Here is a 20,622-nt window from a genome sequence, read left to right as displayed (position 1 = left end):
CCGGCGGCTTCCCGGCCCTGCGTGACGAGCCTCCGCTTCCCTCGGCAACGTGCCGGTGCGGTGTAGGGTCGCCATGGGGCTGAGCCGGCAGTACCTGCGCTATGTGCCCGCCGCCCTCTTCGGGCTGCTGGGCAGCGCCGGCGGCAACGCCGCCATGGTGGCGCTGGGCGGCGAGCGGGGCCGCGGCGTGGCGGTGGCCGCCTGCGAGCATGTTTTCGTGTGGGACCTGAGGAAAGGGGAGAAGGTGAGGTGGAAAAGCTCTTCTGGGATGCTTCCAGCCGAAGAAGTTTGGGTTAGGGTGCCTGCAGGCAGCCCCGCAGCTCTGGGGTAAAGCCCCTCGCTCTGTGGGGGTTAAAACGCAGGGGTTAGGAATTGGGGTTTTTGGGCGCCGGTGCCTGTTTGATTGGGAGGAATTACTACTTGTTGCCCTGTGCCGTGTAAAATGGGGTTAATTATACTCTATTCAGCACAGAAAGCTGAAAAATGAATTTCAAAACGTGCACAAACGCTTAGTTGGAAGTGCAGTAGGAGCGCAAAATACGCTCAGGGTTCCAGGCCCTGTTCCTGTTTGATTGTGAGGGATTACTTCCAGCTCCTGCATGCCTTGTAAAATGGGGTTAATTACGCTCCATTCAGCACAGAAACATGAAAAATGAATTTATAAAGATGCAGAAGCACTTTGTTGGAAGATCAGTAGGCACACAAAATACATTCTGCTAAGTGCGTGGCTCTGGCATATCATTTACCATCACTTTTTGTTTTCTGTCCTAAAAATTGCAGGTTCTTATCTTGAAGGGTCTCAAGCAGGAGGCCAGGTACCTCTGCCCCTCTCCAGACGGGTTGCACCTGGCTGTTGGCTATGAGGACGGCTCGATCCATATTTTCAACCTCCTGAATGGGGAAGCAAACGTCACTTTCAATGGACACAAGGCTGCGGTTACGGCCATGCAGTACGACCAGCTTGGTGGCCGGCTGGTATCTGGCTCAAAGGTGAGGCTTGAACATCTGGGGGGCTTTCCTTTCACAGTAGGGAGAAGGAGAGACTCTGTGGAGAAGGTTGACCTGAGCTAAAATGTTTGGTATTTTAGGTGGGTTGTGTGCCCTGAGGAGTTTGAGGAGATAGGGCTGCAAGACGGTAATAGGGTTGGGGAGCCCAGGGCTGGGAGAATGCTGAGGGGCAGGAGGGGTATTAGCAGATCTGTTGAAGGTGAAGAAGTTTGTGAGGTCCAAAAATAACAAAAGTGACTCAAGCCAGGAGAGAGGTGTGTTTATTGGTCTGAATGCACATCATTTGCATCAATCATCCTTAACATTCAGGGTGAGAAAGTGTGCTCTTGGGTAGTCCTTTCAGTCATAGAATGGTTTGGGTTGGAAGGGACCTTAAGCTCATTCAGTTCAAAACCCCCTGCAATGGGCAGGGACACCTCCATCTAGACCAGGTTGCCCAAAGCCTCAGCCACCCTGGCCTTGAACACTTCCAGGAATGAGGCATCCACAGCTTCTCTGGGCAACCTGTTCCAGTGCCTCACCACCCCCACAGTAACAAATTTCTTCCTTATACCTAATCTAAATCTGCCCTTTTTTAGTTTAAAGCCATTACTTCTTGTCCTAACGCTACGCTCCCTAATAAAGACGTAGACAGATCATAGAAGAGGTAGACGTTTTGCAGAGACAAATGCTGGTCCCTTGGAGACACTCTCTCTGTTCCAGGATACAGATGTCATTGTGTGGGATGTCATCAACGAGAGCGGTCTGTACCGGCTGAAAGGACACAAGGACGCTGTCACTCAAGTCCTTTTCTTGAAGGAGAAGAACCTGCTGGTCACCAGGTGAGTCCCATCCATACATATGAGACCTATAGGATGTTGTGATGGAGTAATGAGGTCTCAAACCTGCTAGCATCTTAAAATATGGTTTTGTCATGTCCACACATTTTTTATAAATCTGTTGTCTGAATTCCAAATGTGGTAAGCAGAAGGGAAATAGCTCTTCTGAAAAGTAACATTCGTGAAAGGCTTTAACTTACAGGTAAATAAAGCAACTTACATTTATTGTAACAATGAGTAGTAATATGTTTATTATGTATGTAACTATTTTTGCTACTTATCTTGAGGAATTAAGTAGACTTACCTTCTGTATGTGTAATTCATGCAGCAGTGTGACAGAAAGATTGCTTCCTAGTAGGTAGTAATGAAATGAATTAATTAAAAGATGATAGAGGGCTTGTTTCTTAGTTATTTAACACCTGCATGTTGACTGTATCCCTTCAATAATAATTGATTTACAGAAGATACTCTCACTATAATGTTTTTCTTTACTAATGTCATCTAATAGGTTAATAGAAAAGGGCACTCAAATCAGTTCAGTATGGAATTATAACAAGTTTCTTTTTTTTTTTTTTTTTCCTGTTTCAAGTAGAAAATAATATATTTTGTTAGTTTGGTAGATGATGCCTCTTTCCTAGTGCAATTTCACGTCTTTGCAGGTCAGTTTTAGAAATGCTTCTTAATTCTCTCAGTAGCTACATTGATACAGAGAATCTCTCATATTTTTGGTTTGAAAGGCACATTTAGAATTTGATCAGCACTTTGCACTTATTGGTCTCACCCTAAAGAATATTGTTCTTGCCCTAAATAAGCTAAAAAGCGGGCTGCATGACACTGGGGCTTGCAGCTGAATCTGGAGGAGGAAATACTTTCATGAATTCCTAGGTACCTTTTTGCAGCATCTTTGTGTTGCTGCACTCTTGTCCTTGCATAGCTTGTGAAATTCAGTGTGTTCCTACTCTGAGCAGCTGATCTGTGATACGTTGCAGCACGTTTTAGATTTTATGATGTCGTATTAGATCTAGATTGTATTTCTTCAGCTTTCATGGTATTACATGAGCTCTAGCAATCTTTCCTCACGTGTTGAGGTTTTCTGTTTTGTTCTAGTGGCAAAGACACGTTGGTGAAATGGTGGGACCTGGACACCCAGCACTGCTTCAAAACTCTGGTTGGACACCGCACTGAGGTAAAGAAAATGAATGTGCAGAGAGACGTAGAGATGGAGGGGCTTTGGATTGGTTTTGGATTGGGTTTTGGATTGGCTCGCCTTATGCTTTTTCTGTTTTCAGGGGTTGTAAACTAGAACTCTGATGTATTCTTGGTTGTTATTAAGCTTTAGGGATGAGCAAATGAGAGGCTTTCAAACTTTCTAGGAACTGACATCAACATACAGTGGGTGACAATTCCAATACCTGGAGGAAATTCCAGTTAGCTCCAATTTCTTCTTGGTTCCCATTTAAATAAATCAATTAAAGATGCTCTGCTATTGCTATGATACTCAAAGGAGTCATAAACCAATTCCTCAATTTGTGCCTTTGGACAGGTTTGGGGGATGGCTTTGATATCAGAAGAGAAACGTCTGATCACTGGGACTGCTGACAGTGAGCTGAGAGTGTGGGATATCAGTTACATCCAAGAAGAGGTAAGATATTCCCTTCGCTAACCCCCCAGTCTTGCCCATCCATCTGCTTGTCTTTGGACTAAAATGGGTCTAGAACATATTAAATCCAACTGCTGTTCTGGGAAACAGAGCCAAAGCAGCATCTTTGCTGTCTGAGGGGTCCAGAAGCTGCTCTTGGGACAGACTTTTTGATGTTTTCTGTATTTTGAGCTTGCACATGAAGCTGCAGAACATTCAGAACAAACTTCCTAGAGCATGCCAGATCTTCTAGCTGGAGAAGACAATTTTGTGGGATAAGCAGGGGAGGACATGGTGCCTACAGGCATGCTGTAGTTTGTTATTGTTGCTGTGTACACTAACTGTTCCTTCAGGGACGTGAAGTGCAAGTGAAACAGGAACCAGAACACCTTAGGTCTTGTGGTTGAAGTTATTCCTTATGGATTTTTGTCCACGAACAGGTAAAAGACCCCGATGAGCCAGAATCCAAGAAAAGCAAAGGGTCTTCACCTGTAGCAGAAAAAAACACTGAAGAGGACGAGACCCTAGAGTTAGATGAGAGCCCTGAAGAGGTAAGCTCACTTTTCCATGCTGGCTGTGGGATGGTGTTCATCAGCAGAAGTGTTTGTGCCAGAGCATGCACATGTTGCTTCTCTCTCTGTTTGGGAGAAAAGGGGGGTCAGGAAGTGTTTAATGTTTGGCAGAGCTCTTTCATTAAGCGACACGGGGATGATGTAGTTACTAGCTGTTTGGCAGCTGGGGAGTTCAGTGCTGATGCTCACTGTTGCAGGTCAGCAAAGAAGCACGGGGGTCAGGGTGGCACCGTGTGGTGTGAGACTGGATTGTGCAAAGCCATTCCCACTTGTGTTGCTGGTGGAGGCTTCACCCAGTCTGTTTTTTCTGGGGAAAGTTTCTGGGATCTTTTTCTGACTTCAGACTGTAGTTATGGTAGATAACTGACCTTGTTCAAGATCTTTCCCAACTTCCTTTCAGAGGATTTCCCTCCCTTTAATCATTGGTTTTAGAGTCTCTGTTCTCTATCTGCTCTGCCTCTTGTGACAGAGGAGCTGAACTCTCCTGCCTTTACAGCATAGAAATTCAGCTTTTTTTCTTAAATGGCTACGATTTGCCAAGGGAATTAAGTTATTTTTCCACTGGGACTGTCAGTGGTATGTTTCTTGCATTTTAGATGTAAAGAAAGGAGATAAGCAGCTGTGTAAGCTATATATTGTTTTGTTCCTAGATTATCCTTGCTATTTGTTCTACCAGGACCCTGTAGGTTCATTTTCCCCTTCTTCTCCTGAATTCCCTTCTGAGAAGGTTTCTCAGTTTGCTTGAGAAGATCACTTGACCTTCCAGACCCAAGTTTCTTCTTTTTTTTTTTTTTTTTTTTCCTGTAGCGCCTCCTGAAGTGCAGTAAAGTTGGATCCATCATGCGGGAAGGGAGGGACCGAGTAGTTACTCTTGCCACAGACAGAACGGGCAAGATTTTGGCCTGCCATGTAAGTAATGGGGGGGCTCTGCTGTTGAGTTGCAGAAGAGGCTCATGGAGACCTTGGATAACATTTGTAAGTGCCAGCCAAGGCTTTGCATGCCTCTGACTGCTTGCTCTGTCTCTAGGGAACTGATTCTGTTCTGGAAGTGTTCTCCATCCTTTCTCAAGAGGAAGTCCAAAAGAAACTGGAAAAGAAAATGAAGAAGGCGAAGAAAAAAGCCAAGTAAGAACTTATGAGGATGCTCTCTGTGTCCAGAAAACTGTTAGCCCCTCAAGCAGCATGACACAGGGGTTGAACCCCAAGCTGCTGGTCGTTCTGACCGTGCTAGCTGCGGTATTTTGCAGGCACTGTTCTCGTGAATCCTTGGCACATGTCTAAGCAGCTTACTTGCTCCCGGAGACTAAGGAATTTCCTTAGAACATGAGAAACATTCCTTCTGAGTACTTTGCCTGCAGAAAGAGCTAATGTGTAGAAGGGAATGGGCAGAAAATGTTTTGTTTTTTTCCCCGGAGCTTCTCACTTCTACCTGACGTTCACATTTACACTGCTGTATCAAATAAAGTCTCTGGTAGGACATACTGGAATGAGAGTTTCATCTGACAAGTCAGAGTGACTCTAATACCTCATCTCCTGTTTTACAGCAGGCAGAGATAGAGGTCAGAGCTTTATTAATGGGTACTTTGTGTTAAATGGCTCTCTGGGTACCCTGGTACTTAATGGATGCCTCACAATAGCCCACAGGGAGAGGTCTGGCTCCAGGGTAGAAACTGAAGCATAGGGCAGATAAATCTGGAGTCACTTTGGCAATGAATGAGGACTTCTGGCGAGTGGTAGGAGATGAGCAGAAGCTGATCTTCCCATCAGGCACAATGCTGTCGTCTGTTTTGTATCCACCATTCTAATGTGCCTTGTTCCAATGCTTTGGCTCCTCCTTCCAGAGGAGGTTGCCTTCCTTGAGATAATTTGTTTCTGCAGTAGCTTGTCTACCAGCATGAACTTAACCATCTAACCTTATTCATAAAAAGGGTTAGCACTGTTGGGTAACAAGGCAGTTGTTTTCAGCAGGCTACATGGTTTCCTTATTCTCTGACCCTGTCTTAATTTGTGTTGGCTGTGCTGAGTTATTTGCCTCCCCTCCGTTATCTGACATTCGCAGGAAAAAGTCTGAGGAAGAGGAGCCTGAAGGGGATGTGGAGCTGAGCCTGCAGGAGGAGATCCAGCGGGTCACTAACATCAAAGCTTCTGCTAAAATCAAGTAAGTGGAAATCCTGTTGTGCAGGCTGAGCTCTGGTTATGCAGCTGCTTGGGAAGAGCTCTGCACAGCTCATTATGGGGGAGGTGGAAGAAGTTCCCCCCTCGATGTCTGCTCAACTTGGAGCTGAGCAGAAGCTTACCATGATCTGCCAGTCTATTCTTGTTGACCTCTGTGGCTTAACATGCCCCTGCTTGTAGCATGCACTCTGCCTATGCTCCCCTTTTTCAGTTGTTCTTAACACTTGATCCCTACTACATTTTGTCTTATGGCCCCTGTGCACAGTTCTGATTTTTTTTTGTCTGATCAAACAGGTCGTTTGACATGATTCTCTCTCCAAAAGGAGAGCTGAAGGTTGTGTTGCTGCTCCAGAACAACATCATTGAGTCATACCTGCTGAACCTGTCGGCGCAAGTCCCGCAGGCTGTCCGTGCATCCAAGATAAGCATTGGAGGCCACCGCAGCGACGTTAGGACGTTGGCTTTCAGCTCTGACAACATTGCCATTCTCTCAGCATCTGCAGAGTCCGTAAAGATTTGGAACAGGTATGCCCTGCAGTTGGGTCAGTCCCCTCTGCCCTGTGCATGTCAGTCTCTCAGAACTCAGAGATGCTGAGTTCAAGGAGTAACTTAAGCGTGTCTCGCTTGGGCCAGGTTTTGTGTGATAAGAGGTTTTGGACTCTGCCTTTGTCCACAGGTCAACCTTGCAGTGCATCCGGACGATGGACTGTGAGTACGCGCTCTGCTCGTTCTTCGTCCCCGGAGATCGCCAGGTCATCGTTGGCACCAAGGTAACCCTTCTGCGCTCCTGACTGCCCAGGCCCAGGAGTATGTTCTGAAAACGTCATTAAGGCAGCCTTACCGAAAATGCATTGCATTTCCTGACCTGGAACGCTCCATTTTAGGTGCAAAACCCTCAGTGCCAGTGCCTGTTCTATGCCCAGAGTCTTTATCTAGCTCCTATGGCTTGAGCTGGACATGGACAGCTGGGGAGGGCTTTGGGAAGTCCCAGATGGGGACCAGGAGTTTGACCATCTGTGTGTGGCAGCCATCTAATGAAGCTGGCTGTTCAGGAGACATGACAGGTGTGCTCTCCTCTGAGGAGTTACTGAAACCTTAACAGCTGAGCCCACAAATGGAGCAAGAGCTCCTCTGCTGTCAGCAGGGCCCTGCCCTGGCTCCTCACATGGATTGCATAACCTGGGAGTATTTCCTCTGAGCTCTCATCTACCTTTGGAGCTTTCTTTCTCCATTAATGCGTGGCTGCTTTGTCACTGCTGGAGTCTCACATGTTTTTGTCATTTCTTGGAGACCGCTGTAGCACCTAAGGCTCAGGTCTGTTTGCAGATCTGATTAGTGCTCCATAAGCTGTTCCTGGGGCTGTTTTGTCCTTTTCATTGTCTCTTTCTCCCCAGACAGGGAAGCTGCAGCTGTATGACCTGGCTTCTGGGAGTCTGATGGAGACACTTAATGCTCACGACGGGGCAGTGTGGTCCATTGCCCTTTCACCAGACCAGGTATCTCAGCCACTCTTCGAAGCATCATATGTTGCACGTGTTTTTGTGTAGCTCCTTCCTACAGTGCTGTGTTTGTGCTACTGGTGGGAGCGTGGGACCCCCCCTAATCATGGGAGGTGGAGGATGCAGCTGGTAGCATCAAGGAACTCGGGCTGTGGATGTGTGCACAATGTGATGAAATATCTCTCTGTGCTCACGTGGCACATCACAGGGAGTCTTTGGGCTGGCTGGGGCCATCCTCCTTGTCTCATCTGGCTTCTTCACTATTGGGAACTCACAATTCCCCACACGTTAGTGCAGCAGTGTGTGTCTTGTGGGTGCGTTCCAGCTATGGAGAACTTCAGCCACCTGTAAGCTGCTGCAGTGGCCGGTTATCCTCCTTGTTAAATTTTCTGCTGCTTTGTAATTCCATCTTGCTGAGCTTTAACTCCCAGCTGCTGGACTTGCTGCTAACTTTGCTGTATTAAAGATCCTGTGTTGTACTTCTGCTGAGTGACCATATCACCTCCCCATCTATCTGATGTTGCTTAGGCCAGACTTGTGCTTTCCACTCCTGCAGGATGTGTTTTCCAGGCTCTTATAATCATTCTCGTGGTACCTTTTACATTACTGCAGTCTTTTTTTTGCTGGTGGCAGGGGGGTTGGACCAGATGGCCTCCAGAGGGCTCTGCCAACCTCAACCATGCTGTGATTCTGTGAACTGCAGCTTTAATCTTAAGGAAAGGGACGATTCTCATCATACTTATTTTCCCTAAGCTTGTTTTAATTGATATTTAGTTTGGTTGATGAAACTGCCTGTCACTTCTATTGCCCCTGCTCACAATTAATAGGCCTGCCTGTTTCTCTGCCTGAATTCTGGTGTTATAGTAGTTTCTTCCTGGATCTCCCATCATATTTCCAAAGTTGTTGAGAATGTACATTGACAGTCTAGACAGTACCTAATTCTGCTCTGTAAAAGCCTTAGATTTGGGGAATCTGAAACTGTTGATTTATAAATATCTGACGTGGGTAGCTGCTTTTTGAGAGTCTTGTAAATTTTTGGAGCAGTGTTTCATCAGTCTTGTGATGTGATTATGGTACATGGCTTTTCGCTAAGTATAACAGATGAGAATTGTTTGCTGAACCCATACACTTTCTGAGCCGTGATGCGTAATAGTTATTGTAGCCCTCTCTAGAAATGGTCAGTGCTCCTGAAATTACACGTTTATGTTCCCATTTTACATTCACACGCTCACTCAGTTTGTCCTAGCTATCCTGGCTTAAGAAATCTGCTTGTCTCTCTTCATTCCTTGTACTGTTCTTCCTCTCTTGTCAGAATTCGAGTTCATGTTGGTTTCTGTCAGCTTTCTTCATTTTCTGAAGTGGTTGTGTTGTGCTAGAAGCTATGGTGTTGCTTTCAGTGGAATCAAAACCATAGCAAGTAACATGCCTGGGATTCATTTACTCTGCAGATTAAAACATACGGGGCAGTTTTTACCCTTGTTCTTCACATAGAAGTGTTCATTCAACCCTTTAGAAGGATGTACTTGTGGTTTGATGGTGAGGTGTTTGTGATCCAGAAACAACGAGAGCATCAGCTTGCCCACACATAAAATGTGCACTTCATTACCTACGGCTGAGATGACTACTACAGTCTCAACGTTTCAGTCCACGTCCAGATTTACGTTTGCAGCCTTAGAACTGCCTGCCAGAGCTTTTGAAATTGTTGTTGCTGAGCCAATAAGTAACGTTAGCTCCAACCAGAGCAAATGTTCCTCATGGTGTCCTCTTAATCATTAATGCTGTGGGAATGTGGGGCATTTCACAAACCTCCTTGTGCTTTGACAGCTCCTTGTCTGAAGAATTCCTGTGTTATGGTGGAACTGATTTCACATTGCCTTTGCTCTTCCCCTGCAGCGTGGCTTTGTGACAGGAGGCGCTGATAAATGCGTCAAGTTCTGGGAGTTTGAGCTTGTGAAGGACGAGAGCAGCGTTCAGAAAAGGTGAGAAAAGAAACCGTTCTGGGCTGCATTCAGCTGCAGTACTCATTCTTACTGATGGATGCTTCGGCTTTTGCTTTGCACCACAGAAGTTGCCGCTGACATGTGCATGGAATGCAGGGAGAAGAGCTCAGAGCGGTTTTGTGGAGGTCTGAGCCTTGCTGAGGAAGGGAACTTGTTATGTCATTGGTCCCTTGCTTGTGTGCGATTTAGCCTCTTATCACAGGATGGGTCTGCAGCTCGTGGTAAATTTAGCAGTGGAACCTGTCACCCTGCGGTGCTGTACTCATTTCCAATCCTGTCTTCCTCAAGTCCCGATGAGAAACAAGATGCTGCATGTTAGGATTAACTTCTGTGGAGGTTGTATTCATGCCTCTCCTCGGTTTGTTCCTTTGGGATAACAACTCTGTTTTTTCTCTCTCTGTGTTGCCAGGCTGTCCATGAAGCAGGTGCGCATCTTGCAGCTGGACGAAGATGTTCTGTGTGTGCGTTACAGCCCCAACCAGAAACTGCTGGCTGTCTCCTTGCTGGACTGCACCGTGAAGATTTTCTACACTGACACGCTCAAGGTGCATGGCCATATGGGCTGGGAGGCTGTGCAGGGTGGGGATGTCGTGGAAGAGTGCCCGTTTATTGCAGGGCGCTAGTAGAAATCAGGGAGAGAGACCACGTGTCCCACTTCAGGCACTTGCTTGCCAAGAAAAGTGACAGAGCCTTGGCTTGCCCACACTGGGGAGAAAATAAGTTTGATCTGGAAAAGGTTGTGAACCTGCAGGTGGCAAGATTGACTCTAACCCAGCAGGCGTGATGGCACTGGAAGGGTGGAGATGTGTTTCACATGGCACTTAAATAGCACAGGCAAATCCTGGGGGAGGAGAATCTTCCTTGTGCAGTTTGAGGCAGCATGCGGTGGTTTTGTGATCTGTGTATTAGCACACGAATGTTAGGGAAATGGCAAAAGAAAGAGCAACAGTGACAGCTATGCGAAGGCAGGGTGGTGCTAGGAAGACTGGCATCCTGAGGCAGAGCAGAGCTAGCCAGGAGCTTGACATTTTCACGCAGCTGTTCCCAGCAGCTCTAACTAAGACATCCTCCTTCTCCTTCAGTTTTTCCTCTCTCTGTATGGACACAAGCTGCCAGTGCTGTGCATGGACATCTCCTACGTAAGTATCATTAGGGGTGTGCAGGTGGGACTGTGGTGATGCCGATGACTGTGAGAACCTCTGCTGGCAGCAGGGCTGCCGGGATAACGCTCTCACCACCTTGCTCCTGACCTAGCCAGCAGTTTCTTGATGGGGCACAGCAAGCTCCTCCTGATCTCTGCTCGCTCTCTGCTGAAGTTATGAACTTGAGTGGAGTCTGAATTCTTTGTTAGCGGGAGCACAGAGTGGGTGCTGAGGTGGAGCAGCCTCTTCGTGCCTGTTCCTTCTCGGGCTGTGTCCCGCTCTGGGATGGCCTTGAAATGAGGCCCACTGGAAGCCAAAAACGTCAAGAGTTAGCTCAGGTCTTAAATGCCAGCAGAGGTTGAGAAAAGTCTGGGTGCTGCCTGTGGGCTGTGCCAGTACCTCAAGGATGTGCCACGCTAAGGGGAGAGGAGGTGGAGGGATGGGGAGGGGATGTTTCAGGAGCCAGTGCCTTGGCACTGCTTAGTCACTGGTTCCTCACAGGGCTGCCAGCCAGCTGCCCACACCTTTCTTCCCTGCATTTCCCTGTAGGACGGGACTCTGATTGCCACCGGCTCTGCTGATAGGAATGTGAAGATTTGGGGCTTGGATTTTGGGGACTGTCACCGCTCTCTCTTTGCCCATGACGACAGGTCAGTCAAATCCCACAGCATCTCTGGGTTGTGGGCTGCTTTCTCTTCGGGGGGTTGTGATCCAGCAGTGACCTTTTGGTCCAGCATAGTGGGGAGAAGCCATCGATGGTGTTCCCCAAATGGGTGAATTTGAGCCTTTGGCTATCTTTTCCACAAGGTCTCTTGTATCAGCACCAAGCCCATGAGCTGGGATTTCCACGGGTAGTCCCGGGCAGTGGGCTAAGCACAAGGTTTGGAATACTCTGCTGTATACACATGTATTTTGAGATTCCTTTCTCCCCTATTTTTTCCCCTCCCAGTGTGATGTACCTCCAGTTTGTGGCCAAGTCTCACCTCTTCTTCACAGCTGGGAAGGATGGCAAGATTAAACAGTGGGATGCAGATAAATTTGAGCATATCCAGACGCTGGAGGTAGGAAGCTTTGGAGGCTGTTGAAGTGTTTGTTTGGGCAGCACTTTCCTCAGGGGTGGGAGCTGTGTGGTGCTCACGTCTTGCCTCCTTTCTCTGCTCTGCAGGGGCATCACCAGGAGGTGTGGTGTTTGGCCCTCAGTCCCAACGGAGACTACGTGGTGTCAGCATCCCACGACAAATCCCTGCGCCTCTGGGAAAGGACGAGGGAGCCACTTGTTTTGGAAGAGGAGAGGGAGATGGTGAGAGTTGTCTTTTTCCTGCCAAAAATGACTTCCAGACCCGTTTTCTCCCCAGCAGGCAGATTCCTCGCTTTTCACTGCGGAAGGGTCCGGCACCATGTTTGGCAGACTTGCTTCTCGCTCACCACAGCCTGGCGCTGAGGTGCCGAGGTTGATTGCCATCTTCTGCACGCTTGGACTGGTGCCCTGAGCTGTCTGGAGACAGCACTGCAAATATTGCTGCTGCTCTCCTGTCTGTGCTGCATTGCAGATGCCCGGCTGACTTGCTCTCTGCTTTGCTTCCGTCCTGCTTCCCGTGTTCTCCTCTGTAGTTGCAGTTTTCTGCAGTTCTGTAGCTCAGGGATGCTCCAAGAAGCCCCTTCTCCTCCTTTTGAAGCATTTTTTCACACCTCCCTTGGGAAACTACTCTGGGACAAACTGTAACTCTGGTGTTTTGTTTTTACCCTCAGAGGAGCCTGGCTCTGTCTCCTGTTCTTAAAGCAGTTCCTAAACCACAGTGGGGGGAGGATGTAGCAGCGTGTGCAGAAGCAGGAGTGGTCGAGAAACCCGCAGGAAATGTTTTTTATCCCAGCCTGTTTGCAGAGAGCTGAGGTGACCCCTAGGCAGCGTCCCGATGCCCAGCAGCTGGTGTGCTGGGAAAGCTGATGGTAACAGGAGAGACAGAGTTCCTTTTCCAGATGGGAGAGGTGTCTTTTGGGGCAAATTTGAGTAACAAGGTGGCTGTGAATACACCAATAATGTATTACACACTGATGGAGCCCTATAAATGTTGGAGATGGTGGGCAGGAGACTTCTTGCAGGCTAGGACAGTCCTGGAACATGCCTAGGATTATTTCTTCTGTGCTTCATGCCACGTGCCGTTCAGTCTGGTGCTGAATTGCTGTTGTCTTTGTCTCGGCCTGATGGGGCTGTCTGGGCTGCTTGTTCCAGCACCCAGATTGCAGAGCCTGATTTCTTTCTGCCTGGGAGATGCCAGAGCTCTCTGTGGGGAGGGGACCGGTGACAAGTGGGTGTTTTGCTCTGGTGTTGTTGATCTCTGCTGATGAGTTTCTGCACTGGGCTGCGAGAAGCTGCAGGCTCTGTTGCTCCACCAGCCTGGAGGGGACTCGTTCCCTTGCGTGCTGCCTGTGTTAATGCATCATGTCCTCCTTCCCTGCAGCAACGAGAAGCTGAGTATGAAGAAAGCGTGGCGAAGGAAGATCAGCCTGTGGTGAGTCGTGCCATCTGAGCGTGTGTCAGTCTGACTGCGCAGAGCTCCTTCCTAAGTCTGTATTTCTGTAAGAGACACACAAGAGGTGTCAGAGAAGACTGGTGATTTTATGGCTTCAAGGAGGTGTGTGGGAGAAGGCGCTGCTGAAGCTGTGGTGTTAGAATTGACTCTGGTGCTTGCTACAGACAACTTCAGGAGCGTGCGTGGAGCTCGCCAAACTGGATGTGAAATATCTTCACTGTTCACATCTCCAGAAGCTCCTTAGCAAGATTATGCTGCCTTCTGGCAGCTGCTTCCAGGTCCAGGATGGACGGGGAAGCCTGATCCCTCCTGCGCAGGTTCTGGGGTTGTGTTGCTGGTGGTTTTGACGCTGGGCGGGTCACTTGGCCTCGTTTAGTGAGCTCACTGTTAACACAATGCCTCTGTTCCTGTGCAAGAGCTGTGCACTTGGGAAGTTTGTAGACTTGGGAAATCCTCAGACAAATGACAAGGTTAGGTAATGGCCCTGATTAGACGCAGGGGGTGTCTGTGTGTATCATCTGCCCGGCTGCCGCAGGAGGGAACTGCAAACTCCGTGTTTTGTAGGTGGCTGGAGAGACACAAGGAGAGACGGGGCTAGCAGGGAAGAAGACCATCGAAACCATCAAAGCGGTAAGATTGCGCGGATCCCCCAGCAGTGCCTCGTGCCTTATCGATCTCCCAAAGAACAGGGCTGTCACGGGGGCAGGACACGAGTTTGAAGAGGAGAAATCTCTGCTGTTGTGTAACTGCAGCAGCTCAGGAGCTGATCTGTGAGATACAAAGGTGCAGGTGCAGAATTGCTTCTGCCTGCAAGAGCAGTCTGTCTTGCTCTGTGGCCCACAGAGAGGGATGTGACCTCTTCAAGACTCTGGAGGGGTCACCCATGAGGAATGAGGTGTACCAGGAGGCGTGGGGGTGGGTGATTTCATGGCCACAGATTTGAACACTCTGATGCTCTTGTAAAGACAGAGAAAATCCTTAGTCTGAATAGTCAAAATGGCCCGACCCTGGCTTGTCCCTCAACGGGGTAGCGTTTGCTGGGTCTCTCCAACACTGAACTACACAGTTTGACATCAAGGCAGTAATCGAGGCTGCACCCTGGGGGAATGTGGATGGTGTTTGACTCCTTCAGGACACGACTGCTGTGCTCAGAGTAGCAGCGTGGTCTGGAACAGGCGTTCCCTTTCTGAGAAAGATGTCCTCCAAGTCAGCCCCACTGCATCCCCCTTTGTTTGTCCCCTTGGACGTGAGCTTTGCTTTGCCTCGTGTGCTGTGACTGACGGTGCCGTTCCCGTGCTGCGCAGGCTGAGCGGATCATGGAGGCTATCGAGCTGTACAGAGAAGAGATGGCAAAACTGAAGGAGCACAAGGCCATATGCAAAGCTGCAGGAAAAGAGGTAAAAGGCAGAGGGAAGTCCCAGTCCCAGGGTGTGTGGGTGTAACTTTCCAGCTTTGGCATCTCGGTGGAAAGGCTCAGCATGCAGATAAAATCAGGACAGCTGGGAACAGGAGAGATTTGCTGAAGTCTTTCAGGGAAGAGGGTGGCATTGTGCCCTGGAGCACAGGTAGTGGTGTGTTCTTTCCAAGGATTTTTGTATTTAAAGTCATATTAGGCTGTAGGTTTTGTCTCTGGGAGGCTATGCTGCTGCAAATCCATCCCATCACTTAGCTTGTTCTTTGCCTTCATCTCAATGCTTCCTGCTAAATAAATGGCTGCCATGTAAGTGGGTAAAAGTGAAGCAGCAATAAGCAGTGGAAGAAAATTCGTATCTATTTGAGTTTGTAATGCATGTCTGAGAATAGGTTGTCTTCCAGCTACAAATGAGGCCTTCAGTGAGGAGGGTGGAAGTGTGGGAATTGCACAAAGACATTTGAGAAAAGCTGTATTCTACTGTGGGCTAGTTTTCTCTGGGAATATGCATTTGTAGACACACACCTGCCTCATTCTAACCCGTTCTGTGTCTCCAGGTTCCCTATCCTGTCAATCCCATTCTCCGTGCCTACGGAAACATTACAGTAAGTGGAGCGCCCGGGCCACAGGCTGCATGCCATCCTCAACGGGAACGAGGCTGTTTGGTTTTCTGTCTGAGCCAAAGCACTGGGTTGCTGTGGGGTGGGAAGACTTTTTTGGTTCAACTTGAAATGAAAACGCAGCACTTCTGCTTTGTGTGCAAAGTAAACAGATTATTATTTTTTTGGTATGTATATAATAAAAGTAAAGCACCCGAGCATAACTCTGATGGTAGCCTTGACCTTACCATGCACAGGTTGAGCCAGTCATTATAATACTCTCCAAGATGCGTTTTCTCTGCTATTTCAAATCTTTCCTGAGCCAGCACATCTTCCTGCTGGCAGGAGGGTGCAGTTGCTGTGCTATAGCACGTTCTGGTGGAGCTGTGCTGTCTGATATAAAATACCTGAGCATCCCCTGGAATTGGTAATTGAAAACCTGTGCCACTGTGCTGCCCTGGCCACGTGTCATCTGCAAGCACTTCACCAGAACCATTCTCCCCCTTACTCTGTAAATACAGGCACGTTTAAGTGCGAGTTAAATAGGTTGAATAGGGGTGAATGAAATCCCGTGGCTTAGTAAGTAGCAATTGATTTGATTCACCTTCATGGTACAGAAAAGGTCCTGGAAGAGTGCCTGAGTGCTAGGTTGCTGGGTAAAAACATTGTCAAGTTAGGACCTGTCTTGTTATGTGGCGAGGTGACCATGATGAGCATTTACTGTGTCAAACCATGAACAAAAATACCTTCTGTGTTGACAGTCTGTTATCCTCTTTCCTGGGAGAGACTTTGATTGTGGAACACCTGTCCCAGCATCTCTGCTGTGTTGCTCTGACTTGAGAAGCAGGAGCTAGAAGCACGTGGATGCTTTCTGACCTAAATCAGCTGGGCAGGGCAGCACCTAGCAAGGCAGGGCTGTGTTTTAGCCACCCAGGTTTATTTTTACAGTATTGGTGCAGCTTTTACTGATTCCGTTTCTTTTTGTAAAGAATTTACATTGAGAGAATTTCATGTGGTAGTTAAGTGCTCAGGTAATGCAGGGCTAGAGGTGGTGCCTTTACCTGCTTTTTAAATACCCTTGTGAAGATCCTTGTTTTCTCATTCTCCCCTTTTTTGAAGTGTGCCATGTCGAGTGAAACTGCCTTTTGTCTTTCTTCTAAACCACCTTATCAGAGCCATTCTGTTCCTTCCTCTGTGATCATAGCTGTAGTTAATCTTAAGGTTCATAGACTGAACAGAAGTGAATTCAACCCTATGACTTGGTATGTAGGCACTTCTCTTGGGCACTTGGCAGCTCTGCTCTGCGTGTGCCAAACCTAAAGCAGATAAACAGGAGTAGCAGGAATCACTAAGTCTTTGGGAGATGAGTTTGCGTAAGGTTTTGTATGTGTAATTTGTCTGTTTCACCAAGCCTTTATTTAGCTAGTTGATAGCTGGTTTTATTTAGCTGGCAGATAATTTAGCTACTGGAATATAAATTAGTTTTCTTAAAGTATTCTTCACCAGGTTAATGTATCCTGAGAAGGTTGGGTTTATGTTTTGTGGAGGGAGAACTTCCAGACTGGCAGCTGACTGGTGCTGCAGGGGCGTTCTTTGTTATATTCCTAGTGATTTGTCCATCTCACAAGATGTGACTGCATTTTTTTTAACTGGGTGAAATGGACCGTAAGGCACGTTTGTGTCAGAATGTTTCTTGATGTGCAGAGCTGGTGTCTTTCCTCTGTTACAGCCTTCCGAGTACGTGCTGGAAGTTCTCAAGAAGGTCAAGTCAAGGTGAGTTGTGAGTCTTATTGCTGAACACGTTTGAGTTCGATTGGGTTTCTGGGTCCAGGGTTGTTTGTGTCTTGGGATGGACCTTGTGGGCTAGAGTGGGCAGCGCTGTAAAGTAGGGAGGTTACTGTCTCTGACAGTCTTTTTTGAGCATGTGTGGAACTGGGAAATGGAAGTTGTTCTTCCGTGGGGAGTGTTGGATGAAGCTTGTGCATGCGGGTGGGCTGCCAGGAGATGCACGTGTACGTGAAGAGCAGCCTGGGGATGCTGAGGAGGGAAGGCTGCGTGCCTGCTCTATGCCAGAAGGTGTCTGCTAGCCCTGGATCTGGTCTGTGCAGATGCACTGTGCTTTGTGGGCAGGCATGAACCAGCAGTGGGGAACATTTAGTACAGCTCTTGTGCCAGAACCTTCCTGTATGGAAGTGTTTCTTGCTTGTTTGTAGCAGTGCAGTGGCTGAGACTACTCTTTCCATCCCTTTGCTTCTTCCTCAGTGAGCTGGAGGAGTCTCTCCTGGTGCTGCCCTTCTCCTACGTCCCTGACCTGCTCAGGCTCTTCAATGAATACATTCGCTTGGGTGCGGAAGTTGAACTCCTGTGCCGTGCTCTCCTCTTCCTGCTCAAGTGAGTCTTGCATCTGCCCAGACAGGTCTGCTGGTCTTAGTCCAGCTGCCATTGCTGTCCAAATCTGGAACCCCAGGAAGCCCTAACAAGGCTTTGGTCATGGTCCTTTGGGCTCCTCTTGACCTCACTTTGTGCCAGTTCATGTGAACAGAGAGGTGCTCCTTGCTCCTGTGCTGTGAGCCAGCACAGAAATACGCCCTTTCTGGAGCACCTCTCCTGCAAAGAAAGGCTGAGAGAGCTGGGGATGCTCAGCCTGACAAGAGAAGGCTCCAGGAAGGCCTCATTGTGACCTTTCAATACGTAAAGGGGCCTTACAAAAAAGATGGTGGAGGACTCTCTACTTGGGTAGATAATGATAGGACAAGGGGGAATGGTCTTAAACTAAAGAGGATAGATTTAGGCTAGGCATTAGGAGATTCTTCACTGTAAGTGTAGTGAGGCACTGGCACAGGCTGCCCAGAGAAGCTGTGGATGCCCCATTCCTGGAGGTGTTCAAGGCCAGGCTGGATGGGGCCTTGGCCAACCTGGTCTAGTGGGTGGCATCCCTACCTATGGATTCAGATGCCTATGGATGCAGAGTGCTGACGTGCCCACGTTGATGTGGGTTGCTGATCCTGCCTCAGGGGTATGGAAGAGTCTACATCAAGGTTGAAATGGCACCCACCAGCCGCTGGCACAGAGTCGTTGTCCACATGTGCACCCAAGTCCTCAGGTGGTGCCCCAGAGAGACCTTTCCCTTGAACCATTCATATGTTGAAAAGAAGCTTCAGAAAGCAGCTTCTTCCAAATAAATCCGTCCATGACTGTTACACAAATATGGTCTAGGGAGGCATAAATAATAATAATAAAAAAAATCCTATATCCAAAAAATATATAGAGGTTTGGGAGGGGGCCTAAATGATCTTTTTAAGACCAACGCTGCATCTGCACATCAGAGCTCTCTGTCTGCTTTACTCCCAGGATACATTTTGGTCAGATAACGAGCAACCAGATGCTGGTGACAGTGATAGAAAACCTGAAGAAAACCACCATCTCCAGAGTCAGTGAGGCCCGGGTGAGTGTTGCAGCCTCTCCTTTTCCAGGATCTGGAATAAGAGGGTTGGCTGATGGCTGGGAGCATGTGGTATCTGGTGGGAAAGCTGGTTGGAGGTGTTGAGCCCATTTGATACTCTTCCTGTGCAAATTTGCTGGATTTTCTTTATGTTCTAACTGGTGGGAGAATATCCAGTGATGTGTGTGCTCTCCCTTTCCCCTCCCCTTCACTTATTCTTGGTTTGCTTTGATACATGTATTTGGGGTTTGGCTCTCTACTAGAGGTAAATGAACTCTTAACTTCACTTTGGCTTTCTGTGGGCTACTAATCTCAAATACAGACTGCTGGTGTCTTTCCAAAGACAACTTCAGATGATTGTCAACAACTTGTCTTCCAGAGAATAGTGGGTTATAGATCTTATTAACAAATAATGGGGAACGAAGTGTAGGTCTGATTGTTCTCCTGTTCAGTTGAAATTTAGATGTAAATAATGCTGCCTTATTTACATCTGGGGGATTGTCTTGCTTTAATCAGCTCTCAGTCAAGGGTGGCCAGAGTGTCATCTGTTCCAGGAAGCAGGACCCTCTGCCCCCTAACAAGCTTGAGATATGCTGAGCAGCGCGTTTCTTGTCTGTCTCCGCAGGATGTGCTGGGATTTAACATGGCAGGGCTCCAGCATCTGAAGAGGGAGATTGAGGCCAAGGATGAGGTCATGTTTTTTGCTGATGCTACTGACCGTTTTGAGGAGAAGAAGAGGAAGAGGAAGAAGAAAGAAAAGATGATTCTTGCAGTGGTTTAGCACTTGCTGCCCGAGATCCAGAACACATCGATGGGGCTGTGTAACCTCAGTGCTGGCCATGGAACTTTCTTGCGGCTGAACATCTCTGATGTCCAGTGACTGGGATGAAGTCTGTCCCCTCTGGGGACAATGCCAACACAGAAAGGTTGTCTCTGCCTAGTGAGATGAACTCTCTGTGTTTGTTTGAACCACTTCTGGGGTGGCTGTGACAGGTGCATGCCTTTCCTCTTGCAGAATGCCAGTTAGAAATGGAGTTGATTTCTTCCGCAGAAGAGATCAGCTCACTGGCAGTATGTTACTGGATGTGGTGAGTCAGCACCTGGACTAACAGCGAGACCACGCCCCATCCTTGGAAGGCAGCTGGCAAGATTTTGTGCTGTTTTGACACCTGCTGGTGACTTGTGGAAGTGCTCAACAGCTGTGTGCAAGGCTCTGAGACTTCAGGGGTGTGACAACTTGGTCTGCAGCCACTCACTTTTTAGTGGAACGGGGAGAAAACTGTGCTCTGTTCAAGACATGGTTATATATGCTTTATAACACAACTTTGTTCATGGAGTTCTGTCCTGATATTTTTATAGTAAAGCCTCAACTGCTTCACCATATTTTATTAATTCTCAAAGGATTTATTTTTTTCCACAGAATAAAATCTGTGGGAGCAAATGAAAGGGCTGCCGTCAAGTATTGTGCTCTTCTACAGAGCTGGCAGATGGAGGATGAGAAGTGTGGGTTATTTGTATTGTTCTTGCTCCCGTTTATTAGAAATTGCACAGAATTGTTGCAGTGTTGTACTTGTCCTGTATTAGATAAAATAATTTATTTTCACAGCGGGGGGCAGAGTAAAATGGGCAGGTCTCTTAGTGGGCTGTTGGTCAGTTACTAGTTTTTAGCATATATTATTATTATTTTTTCCCCCAGTAATCATGGGTTTTGTTAATGTGGTGGGAGCTGGTTCTGGATCCTTCACTGAAAATAATAATACTGTTTGGCTTACAGGTCTGACTCAGG

At 47.8% G+C, this 20,622-nt stretch overlaps 1 protein-coding gene across 1 annotated transcript; it reads left to right on the top strand.

Annotated features, from left to right (window-relative positions):
• Positions 1-31: 31 nt before the first annotated feature.
• Positions 32-20,224, top strand: WDR3 (WD repeat domain 3). Its single transcript, XM_032193996.1, has 26 exons — positions 32-244; positions 781-990; positions 1,711-1,829; positions 2,934-3,012; positions 3,370-3,468; positions 3,906-4,016; positions 4,845-4,946; positions 5,065-5,162; positions 6,097-6,195; positions 6,507-6,737; positions 6,889-6,982; positions 7,607-7,708; positions 9,605-9,690; positions 10,121-10,256; positions 10,794-10,850; positions 11,403-11,503; positions 11,803-11,914; positions 12,019-12,153; positions 13,313-13,363; positions 13,949-14,014; positions 14,689-14,781; positions 15,353-15,400; positions 17,124-17,167; positions 17,657-17,785; positions 18,746-18,839; positions 19,462-20,224. The coding sequence occupies exons 1-26, from the start codon at positions 74-76 to the stop codon at positions 19,615-19,617; spliced, it is 2,823 nt and encodes a 940-aa protein (XP_032049887.1). The 5' UTR covers positions 32-73; the 3' UTR covers positions 19,618-20,224.
• The last annotated feature ends 398 nt before the right edge of the window (positions 20,225-20,622 follow it).

This window comes from Aythya fuligula, chromosome 1, assembly GCF_009819795.1.
Source record: "Aythya fuligula isolate bAytFul2 chromosome 1, bAytFul2.pri, whole genome shotgun sequence".
Taxonomy (NCBI): domain Eukaryota; kingdom Metazoa; phylum Chordata; class Aves; order Anseriformes; family Anatidae; genus Aythya; species Aythya fuligula.
Note: the sequence above shows the minus strand (reverse complement) of the source record. Positions and strands in the feature narration are given on the sequence as shown.

Bases quoted from the DNA above. Each gene is read 5' to 3' on its own strand.
- WDR3 (XM_032193996.1), top strand. From the start codon at position 74: ATGGGGCTGAGCCGGCAGTACCTGCGCTATGTGCCCGCCGCCCTCTTC. The intron at 7,709-9,604 runs GTATCTCAGCCA...CTTCCCCTGCAG, and splicing joins TTGCCCTTTCACCAGACCAG to CGTGGCTTTGTGACAGGAGG. The intron at 17,168-17,656 runs GTGAGTTGTGAG...CTTCTTCCTCAG, and splicing joins CTCAAGAAGGTCAAGTCAAG to TGAGCTGGAGGAGTCTCTCC.